Source organism: Cynara cardunculus (assembly GCF_001531365.2).
Source record: "Cynara cardunculus var. scolymus isolate 2C chromosome LG 6, CcrdV1, whole genome shotgun sequence".
Taxonomy (NCBI): domain Eukaryota; kingdom Viridiplantae; phylum Streptophyta; class Magnoliopsida; order Asterales; family Asteraceae; genus Cynara; species Cynara cardunculus.
The window spans coordinates 1,615,168-1,626,140 of record NC_037533.1 but is presented as its reverse complement, the minus strand read 5'-3'; the positions used below and the strand labels follow the sequence as shown (position 1 = coordinate 1,626,140).

The 10,973-nt window shown below is 35.1% G+C and overlaps 2 protein-coding genes across 2 annotated transcripts; both read left to right on the top strand.

The window, feature by feature from the left end:
- The first annotated feature begins 1,916 nt into the window (after positions 1-1,916).
- Positions 1,917-4,047, top strand: LOC112514690. The gene is made up of 2 exons (XM_025121285.1): positions 1,917-2,693; positions 3,048-4,047. The coding sequence occupies exons 1-2, from the start codon at positions 2,065-2,067 to the stop codon at positions 3,760-3,762; spliced, it is 1,344 nt and encodes a 447-aa protein (XP_024977053.1). The 5' UTR covers positions 1,917-2,064; the 3' UTR covers positions 3,763-4,047.
- A 4,314-nt stretch (positions 4,048-8,361) lies between these two features.
- On the top strand, positions 8,362-8,951 carry LOC112514544 (50S ribosomal protein 6, chloroplastic). The gene has a single exon (XM_025121072.1). It carries the CDS (start codon positions 8,402-8,404, stop codon positions 8,747-8,749), a length of 348 nt encoding a protein of 115 aa, XP_024976840.1. The 5' UTR covers positions 8,362-8,401; the 3' UTR covers positions 8,750-8,951.
- The last annotated feature ends 2,022 nt before the right edge of the window (positions 8,952-10,973 follow it).

The window sequence follows — 10,973 nt, the reverse complement described above, 5'->3', positions numbered from 1 at the left end:
TATATATATATATATATATATAACAAATCAAGTGAGAACCTAAATAATGTTAAGAACTCACATGCATTTGTTTCATTTAAGACTAGATTTATGATATTGTCTTACATATATTTGTTTCACAAGATAAAACTTTAAACATCTATCATTTGTTTCACAATGTGAAATAATACTACATGAAACATCACATATTTCACTAGTTCTCATTAGGGGTGAGCATAGGCGGGTACCCGCCCTTTTTGACAGGAACCGGAATCGAAACCGGCGGTTCTTGAGATATTGGAACCGGAACCGGTTAGAGCGGTTCTTAAAATTTTTGAATCGGAACCGGAACCGCCGGGAACCGTTTCCGGTTCCGGGTACCCGCTTCCTAAAATATTAAGATTTTGTTATTTAGAAATAAAAAATAAAACATTGTCAAAATACTAAATAAATAAGCAAGAATACAAATTATACAGAATAATGGTTACAAATATTGTTTAACGATTATAAACCATGATAGACTAATAAAAAATGTTCAAAGTTTAACGATTACATATTATAATGGTAAATGTTCAAAGTTTAAGGATTACATACTATGAATCCAAATGAACACACAATTTGAAAAAATACGAATCATTTTATATGAAGAATGAAGATGAAGAATGAAGATGAAGAATGAAGAATGAAGATGAAGAATGAAGATGTAAACCTAATATAAATTTGGTATTTAAAAATAATAATTATTTTTTATTGAAAAATACCGGATACCCGGCAGGTAACGGTTCTGAAAAATTGAGAACTGGAACCAGAACCATTCTCAATCGGTTCCGTATTTTAGGAACCGGAACCAGAACCACTCATATCAGTTTCGGTTCCGAAATCGGCGGTTCCAAGGCGGTTCCGGTTCCATAGCCGGGTACCCGGTTCCACTACTCACCCCTAGTTCTCATGGTTCTCAACATTTTTGAAATTCTCACTTGATTATGCCGATAAAAGAAAGTTCATTTAGCAACTGTAAATATTTTGAGAACAAATTATTCATGTTGAATATACTTAAACATTATTCATCATGAACATCATGCATTTTGTTATTCATAATATTCATCATAAATAATTCATGACTAGTTGGTTCTTACAGTTTCAAAATACTAACAGTTCTCAAATGAACCTGTTCTAATGCCCATATACCAATTATTGTACGAGTTCTTTTTGGTGTTACTATATGTAACTCTACTTATGTTAGAGTTAACTTAAATCATGTATTGAAAATGTAAAAAGTAAATCTAGCTATTGATGTGTGTGAGAAAAAAAATTATTTTCATTTTCATTCCCATTTTCATGCCTCAACCTGAGCCAAACAGACTATTAGTAGGTAGAAACGTAGTTAGCAATATAAAGGGTGTATTTAGGGGTCGTTTATCAAACACTTGCCTGGTAAGTGGTTATCAAGTTACATTACCTTACTGATGAATATGACAAAGACCAAGAATCTTACCCGATAAGAACGAAAATAAGGACTTAGAGTCTTACCTAGTAAGTGATGATAACGACTCCTACCATGGTTAACGCTTACCAGGTAAATTGTTACAAACGATACCATTTTGGTAGACTAAAAAATCTTACCCTGTAAATAAGTAATAGTATTGAATTTTACCGATAAACACTTACTCATGTAAGAGTTTGGTAAACGACACCTTAGTCTACCTTTTTTTTTTCTTAAATATGAATTGCGAGGGTTAAATAATAAAGTTGATTTAAAATTGAGGACCAAAAAGGACAACTAATACAAAATGAAAGGATCAAACCTGCAAAATCCCTCACACACACACAGTCACTCACACTCACGCTTTTTCCGTACATATAAGATTATGATGAAAGAGAAACAAAAAGCACTAATTTCAGTTATCAAAGCACCAAGATTACGACGAGAAGAAGAAGAAGAAGAATCATCCATTCAGATTGAACAAATAAAGCTTCACCCAAAAATGGCAATCACCATCTTCACGTTTCTCCATGGCTTCTCTTTCTTCTTCTTCCTTTTAACCTGAACATTATCACTGTCGCCCTTTCAATCGCCGGCGAATAATGGACCCCTGTCCTTTTGTTCGCCTTACAGTCGGCAATCTAGCCCTCAGGATACCTGTTGCGTCAAAAGCTGCTCGCTCCGTCATTCACCCATCCTCATCGCCATGTTTTTGCAAGATCAAGCTCAAGAACTTTCCGGTTTACACGGCCGTTGTTCCGTTTTTTCCGCCGGAGAGTCACAACCTTGAACTTCAAACCCTAGCTGCGACTTTCCATTTGAGCAAGTCTCATCTCGAAAAGCTTGTAGCCAAGTCTCTTTTTGCCGGAAAGCTTTGTTTGAAGATATCCATTTTTACTGGACGGAGAGGAAGTAGCTGCGGTTTGAGCTCCGGCAAGTTGTTGGGGAAAGTGATTGTGCCGTTGGATCTCGCCGGAACGGAGAGCAAAGCTTGCGTCTATCACAATGGATGGATCACTGTCGGCAAAGACGCCGATAAAAGCTCTTCTAGCGCGCAGTTTCATTTGAATGTCAAAGCGGAGCCAGATCCGAGATTCGTCTTCCAATTCGACGGTGAGCCGGTGTGTAGTCCTCAGGTTTTTCAAATCCAAGGGAACATCCGGCAACCGGTTTTTACTTGCAAGTTCAGCTTACGCTCCACCACCGCCGGCGACCGTAATCATAGATCTAGGTATTGTTTTTCTTACATTAAAACTTCACTCGGCGGATTTTGATTCTAATTTTACCCTAGATGGAATTAGATTCATCCGCCATTGTTATGCTTCTTCAACTTTTACTGTTATAAATTAATTACAATTAATTTAACCTAAAAAGCTTGCTTTTCCTGTTCATAAATCTTAAATTGAACAAGATCCCTGGCTTTTCTCATTAGATTTGATTCAGATTAAGAGAATCAAAAGCATGTTTTGATTCACTGTAATGTTCTTTGCTTCAAGTGTGGATTAATTCATCAAACGGTAGAAGTAGATTCAATCTCTTGTAGTAATAGAAAAATTAATCCTCCTTTTTCAATCGTTTGTTTCAGATCGTTACAGTCAGAGCCCAGTGGTTCAAGAGGGTGGTTGAGTTCTTTCGGAAGCGAGAGAGAACGGCCGGGAAAGGAGAGAAAAGGATGGTCGGTAACCGTCCACGATCTCTCTGGATCACCAGTCGCCGCCGCATCAATGGTGACTCCGTTCGTCGCATCTCCCGGTTCCGACCGTGTCAGCCGGTCGAACCCTGGTTGTTGGCTCATCTTACGTCCCGGCGACGGAACATGGAAGCCATGGGGCCGGCTCGAGGCCTGGCGTGAGCGTGGTGCCCATGACGGCCTTGGTTACCGTTTTGAACTAATCCCGGACTCCGCCGCTGCCGGCGTTGTACTGGCGGAGTCCACATTGAGCTCAAGCAAAGGTGGGAAGTTCGTAATCGACATAGGGGCCGGGAACGGCGGCGGAAGTGGTCGGAAATCAAATGTGACGTCTCCGGTGTGTAGTCCGAGAGGGAGTGGGGATTTTGGGTATGGGTTGTGGCCGTATTGTGCATACAAAGGTTTTGTGATGGCGGCGACGGTGGAGGGAGAAGGACGGAGGAAGGCGGCGGCGATGATGGTGGAGGTGAGCGTGCAGCATGTGAACTGCACGGAGGATGCTGCGGCGTTTGTGGCATTGTCGGCGGCGATTGATCTGAGCATAGATGCGTGCAGGCTTTTTTCCCAAAGGCTGAGAAAGGAACTCTGCCAGCCAGAAGATTTAGTGTGAAGGCTGAGTGAGGGTTGTACATCATGCTTCAAGAGTTGTACATAAGGAGAGTGTGCACCAGTTGTGGTTTTTTGTAACTAGGTGTGTGGTTTTTGTCTTCTTTTTCTGGTTTTTTCAAGGAGAAGTAATGTTTTTGTGTTCAATCTTTTTGGTGGTTGGTTATTCAAAGGGATTGTTTGTTTTATCATATTTCCTTTTTTAGAAAGTCAGATAAAAAAAAATGGTTGTTGCTAAAAGTGTATTTTGTCTGAGAAAATGTAAAAAGTAGGTTTTGATGTTGATGTTGATGTGTGTGAAGAGAAAATTACTGTATTTACCGATGTATACCCGTTTTATCTCAACTCTGATAGGGTAGCATCATTTGCTATGAGTAATGGCATGCTTAGATAGTAAGATAAGTGATGTATGATAAATGATTGTTAGATAAGTATTTGAAATTTTTGACCATTGGAGTAAGCATTTAAAGACTTGACTATTGCGGATGTTCAGCATCTCCAACGGGTAAAAATAAGAACTTAAAACAAAAAGTTGAGAATTAGTTGATGAAAAAGTTAACCACTGGAGCAATAACTTGAAAAATGATTTAGGTGCCGTTTACCAAACGCTTACCCGAGTAAGTGTTTATCAAGTTACTTTACTTTACCGGATGAATATGACAAGGACTAAAAATCTTACCCGGTAAGAGCGAAGACAAGAATCAAGAGTCTTATCTGGTAAGTGATGACGAAGACTTTTACCATGGTTAGCGTTTACCGGGATAAATTGTTGCATACGATGCGTTTTAGGGAATAAAATCTTAGCCGGTAAGTAAACAATTGTGTTGAATTTTACTGGTAAGTGTTTAGGTAAACGACCCCTTGGACGTCTAAAAGTTTGGGGGATGCCAATTGTTTAAAAATTTATGTATGTGTATCTATACTATCTTATTAAACAAATTTAACAAAAGTCTTAAAATCTTAAAATACTAAATGACCAAAATGCCCTTTTGTACTCACTTTTTCACTTTTTCACTCCCTCCTTTCATCACATACACTCACCTTCTCACAACAGATTTTTTTAAAATTATAATTTTAAATTTACACTTTGTACCCCTATAATTAATTAATTAATTTACTTTACGTCCTTTATTTTTAAATGTTTCATTTTAAACTTTTATCAAATTAACATACATAATCGTATATCAATTAAAACATGTTTAAAAAATACATTTTTATTTTAACAAGTTACACCATTATAATCGTCTCGTTAATACCTTCAAAATGAGTCTAATATTAAATAGTTTTTGACTTAATTATATTATTATATATTATATATACTGTGAAAAAATATTTTTAATATTTACGATTTATACTTTTATAGTTATTTATTTATATATATACTATATATTTTGGGGTTAGGCTGTTCAAATTGCACTGTATAATATGTTTTGAATTAATATGTTCTTGGGTTTTTTTGAAATATATATATATACATGTATTAATTCAATTTTAATCTGAGTTTCTGAACAAGAAATAGGGTAAGCAGTTRAAATTTCATTCTAAAACCCATCTTTTTTTGTCTTTTCATGGTTTATGATCTGTCAAATTTGTAGTTTTTTTATTGGTTTTGWGTGTTTAYCTTAAAACTCAAGTTTCTTGGTTCTTTGCTCTTGGTGTAAATCGAATACATTTATGGAGTCGTTTAAATATATTGGATTTTAAACTGTCATATAATTTTTTTCATCAATAGACTGTAATTGGAACCATAACTCTTATTTATTCAAATTGTATTAATATGCAAAGACCAAGTATAATCCATATCATCGTCAAATCTAAATCTCATCTTATAAAACAAGTGAAACTTCAAAATCGTTAAAATTCATTGCTCCCGTCGCATTGCACGGATACACAACTTGTTATAAATGAATTAAAATACAAGATTTTTTTTAAAAAAGATTTAACCATTGAAATAAGTATTTAAAGATAATTTTTATTTAATAAAAATCTGACGTAACAAATAGATGAATTCTTTTAAAGTATTTACCTAATTTAATGTAAAGTGAATGAGGTGTGTGGTGACTTTTTAGAGTTGTATGTTTTATTGTGTGGTTTGAAGTGTTTTAAATTTTAGTGGCTATCACCCCATACTTGTAGTAGTGTCTTGAGTTTGTCATGGTCTAACTTTTTTACACAATTCTTTTTTGAATTAATTTACTTTTTATTTTATTGGATTTTTTTAATTAATTTTAGAAAATACATGACTTATTTGTTGTAAAAAATGTTTATAGACTTAATCGTTCATAATAACAAATTCTTTAAAGTTTTTTATTTATAAAAATAAACGTATCATTTCTAACATTAAAATCAGTACAAAATAATTAAACCTAAAATCTCATATTACACTCGTCATTTTAGTGTCAGTTTTTCTTGTAAATGTTGTATTATTATTAAGTATTGAACACGAATTTTTTGAAAACAATTTATTAAGTAACTATTAACATATATTTTTGATATATAATTGAACCTACATTTTTGTACTACATTATATACATATAATTGTTAAACCTTCATGTATGAACTTGTAACGATCTGGAATCATATTTTTTCATATAAACATATGTTTTCATATATCAAGAAATATAATTTAAAGAATTGGTCCCCACTATTTACAAAAGCTACATTACAAAGTAGCTACCAATTTTTTTTTACAAAATCTCCATACAAAACTTGTATACATAACAAATATTCAATACAAAAGATAACATGTTATCCTAACATCCCATGCAAGCAAAAATACCTCTTTACAATTTCCCTTTCCCCTTTGATGTCTGGATAACTATATCATCAAAAGGCTACATCAACAAGTAAATCATGCAAGTATACATGACTTATAAGTATCGTCTAAAACAAGTAATAATGATAAGTAATACCAAATATTGTTCCACAAAGATTTAATATGCAAAGAGAGTCACAAAAGTCAACTTTAAAGTGAGATTCTAGAAAATGAGTTTTTTTGGAAGCAATAAAACTTCAGAGAGAAAATATATTTGAGAGATCTGATAATCAAATATTGAAATATAACAATAATTAAAAGATAGTATAGATGGAAGATCAAATTGGATTTCTGCAACGAAGTGTAATTAATATTGCTCTATAAGTAGCTCTGTACAACACTACTGGATTGAACGGCCTTCCAAAGAAGTGCATATTAGACGATATGTTGGAAGTATACTTAGTGATGCATCAATCCCAAGTTAGGACAAATCTTTCCTTTCTTTTCATATAATTTAAACCTAAATTAAATTATAATAAAAAAAATTTTTGAATTAAGAAAATTATATCAAAAACAAGAATTTTAAAAAATGTTAATTTGATATTGATATCGATATTTTTCTTCTTCAGATTTTATGATATTTTCAAATTTATATTTTATTCAAAAATAAAACATTATCATGTTCTCAAAACCACATAAAATCATATTATATCGACATAAAAAAAGAATAAAACAAAATAATGAAATCAAGATGTGTCTCGATACATTTCACGACTACTACTAAATACTAATAATAATAACAATAATAATTTATGAAACTTGAATCTTTGACAATGTGTTGAGTGGGTGATGAGTTGGTGGCGCCTGCTATACAACACATACTACCTGCTCTTTCTCATTTTCTTTTATCATCATTCAAATTTAAAATTACAAAAATCAAAAGAGCCAATTAATTCAAATTCAAAATTACAAAAAACAAAAGAGCCAATTACATTTTTTTATTACCCGGATATCCAACCCGTTATACAAGTCGATCAATCTCAGTACGACTACTTGCTTCACGGGTAGTCCGGAGTCATCACATTTAAACCTCCGTGGCCATAAGAGGATTTGTATTCCTTCTTGAATTCGAACTTGAAACCTCCAGACACTTTTGACCTTTGGAGCCTAACCTGAAAACAATCCGGCACCAGCCATGTAAGTCCCGCTCCGAATCCTTCCAGAAAAATGCATAACCGATATGGTTCAGATGTAATTGGTCCCAAATACTTAACGGACCTCGTTTTGTCTTCATTTTCAACCATCAATTCAATCTTCATTTTGTCTAATTATTGATTTCTCTTGCTTTCGTCTTAGCGTTTTCTTCTAGAAGCTCATCATCAATTTTTCCAGCCCGAGCCTTCGTAACGGGTCTAAAAATCTGGTCCCTTAATCAATTTCCATTATATAGTTTTAACCTGATCGTAATCGGATTGGGTTCCTGTGAGAAGAGAAGTTATAGTGAGAAGCAAAAGAAGATATCTCCATATACTTATATCAATCATAATTAAATGTCAACACTAATGAGGTGCACCAGTATGCACCAGATCAATTCTCTTCTAAAGCGTAATTCATGAATGTATATGAAATTAAAATGATTGAAAATTCAGATTTTTTCTTACACTTCTCACAATAACTTTCCCCATTTTTTGCCGAACTTAACCGGCCCAATTTGGCCAAGTCTAAGATCATTGTTTATGGGTTAAAACCATTTGGGCTTTCTCTTTCTGGGCTTCCTCAGTTATTCTCACAAAAATTTCATATAGAACGACGTCGTCGACTGAATGTAACTGGATAACCCAACGAATCCACTCAGATCCTCACCCATTCTACGAACGGTCGAAAAAGGATGTCGGTCTCGGCGATCTTCGGTGTCAAAATCGTTGCCTTCTCCCCCAACCCTATTCTCCGGCAACCATCCCATGGATTTTCCGGTGGTACGACAAGTGTAGCGCCGCCTGCAGTTGGTTACGGTCATGGAAACAGTCTGGGGTTAGTGATAGAATGCTCATCGAGGCCGCAGAAGAAGGCCACCGCACACCACCGGAAAACAAGGCCTAGGAAGACTCAGGCGTGGGACAGAAACCGTGGCCCCGCCGTTTACCCACCTTTGCCTTCTCTTCCTCCGGAGTGGACTCTCGTCACTGATACGGTCGTTGAAGATTCATCTTCTTCGTCGCCGGCGGTATCTGAGTAGGATTACTTTCTTGTTAAATTTTAATTTGATGTTCAGTTAATGCTTGCGTGGATGCTTAATTTCTTCCATGGTTTTAGTTGTGTTGATGTTATGGAATGGGTCGTCTATGACAGTTGCCTATTGGTTTATCCTTGTATTTTTTTTGCACACCACTTGTTCGATGTTATTCCTGAATGAATAAACTTTCCTGTTTTACGTATGGTTCATCACTTGCTTATTATCTGTATTGAGGATTAACAAGGAGCATGATGGCTTCTTAACCGTATACCCAAACACTTACCCGGTAAGCACTTATCAGGTCAATTATCTTTATATGATGAACGGAACAAGGATCGAGAATCTAACCCGATAAGAGGGCTTACTCAGTGAGTGAGTGAGGGTGAGGATAAGAAGGAATCTTATCCTGTTAGCGTTTACTAGGTAAATTTTAGCATAAGATGCCATTTTTCATGGCCTAGAATCTTACTGGTAATGTAAGTGAGAGTGTCGAATTAGCAGCTAATCATATAGCGGGTGAGAGTTCACACTTTCACTTAACTTAGCGATAAGATTCTAAGTCTTTGAAAAAAAAGCAATGCTACATTTTACCCTGTAAGCATTAATTAGGTAAGATTTTTGATTATTGTCACGTTTATCTCGTAAGATAAGTGACCCAGTAAGTTTTTATTAGATAAATGTCTGGTAAACAGTCCTTTTTAAGACATTGCGTATTTGAAATGGTGTGTTTGTAAAGGTGTCTCTTTAAGGTGGACTCATATTCCAAGATCCAAATGTTCATTATATGTTGTTATAGTGGTGAAAATATAAAATTGCGTTGAAGACCCATATTTGAAATATCAGTTATAGTGATGGTATCCAAAAATAGCGGTTCATATAATATTTCTTAGAATTATATATATATATATATATATATGTGTGTGTGTGTGTATATATATATATGTATATATATATATATATGTATATAGGGAATGGTTCAAACGAGAACACATTTATTTTACGAGAACGTGAGAACACTCTTTTACTATAGACAATCACATGTGATACTATTATTCCATCACATATGATACACATGTGATACTAAATCAGAGACGCGGACGATTTTCGATGCGATCTTGGTTGCGGGCCAAGTCGTCCTTACACCACTAAACCCTTCACATGTATTATCACATGTGATAAGGGTGTTGTTGATATGATACTATAATCCATGAAGACCATCATATGTGATGCTAAATCATAGACGCAAACAACCTTTGGCGCGGGCTAGGTCGTAGAACACGTCGTCCGCATATCACAGGGTCTCCTCACGCGTATTATCACATGTGATAAGGGTGTTCTCGTAAAATGGAGGTGTTCTCGTTTGAACCTCCACCTATATATATATATATATATATATATATATAGACATGGGATCATGTGAGACCAATGGTTTTTCGTGAGACCCGTAAGACCAATTCTCAACCCTTGGATTAGATCTACAATCTGAAAATCTAAACATTCACAAAACGCCACGAGACTTCTCAATAATCACAAAATTGCCACCGTCAATTTAGACCATTAGATCATTAACTTATAAAGTTGATCAATGAACATAAATTGGTCTCACGGGTCTCACGAAAAACCATTGGTCTCACGTGAACCCAACCCTATATATATATATATATATCTATGCATCTATATGCTGGAAAAGAAGCTGTTGAGAACTTGATGAAGAAGGTGGACCGGAACATAAGCTCTTGAGGATCGACGGTGAAGTAGAAGGTGGAGGGGAGCAAAAGCTTTCGTCAAGTCACTGGAGATTGGGAGTAGGAGAAGAAGGTCGAACTTTTCTTGGTTGACTGTTGTTGTCGTCGAACTCAGTAAGGAAGGATACGATATTGGAAATAAATTACAAACCGAACCGAACCGAATCTTTTAAGTTAAGTTTATAAACCGAATGTTTGATAAGGGCCCAATCTAATTACAAGCCCAAGTCAAAAAAATTCAAAATAAAAGCCCAAAAAATAAAAATAACACGTAGTTCTAAAGAGGCTCAAGCTAAAATATCAGAATATCAGTCCGTGATTTCATCTCAAATATCGGTCAAATTAATATCGGAAACGCAATTTTCATCGCAATTTGACCACTGTAATTTTACCTTAGTCCGTAATTTGCTATTGCACCATGCAACAACGTCGTAATTAACAACATAGTGTTCATCCTTAGTAGTATAAACATCAACAGGGGA

Excerpts from the sequence above, each read along its gene's own strand:
- LOC112514544 (XM_025121072.1), top strand. The coding sequence starts at position 8,402 with ATGTCGGTCTCGGCGATCTTCGGTGTCAAAATCGTTGCCTTCTCCCCC.
- LOC112514690 (XM_025121285.1), top strand. The coding sequence starts at position 2,065 with ATGGACCCCTGTCCTTTTGTTCGCCTTACAGTCGGCAATCTAGCCCTC. Across the intron at positions 2,694-3,047 it reads GACCGTAATCATAGATCTAG|ATCGTTACAGTCAGAGCCCA; the intron begins GTATTGTTTTTC and ends CGTTTGTTTCAG.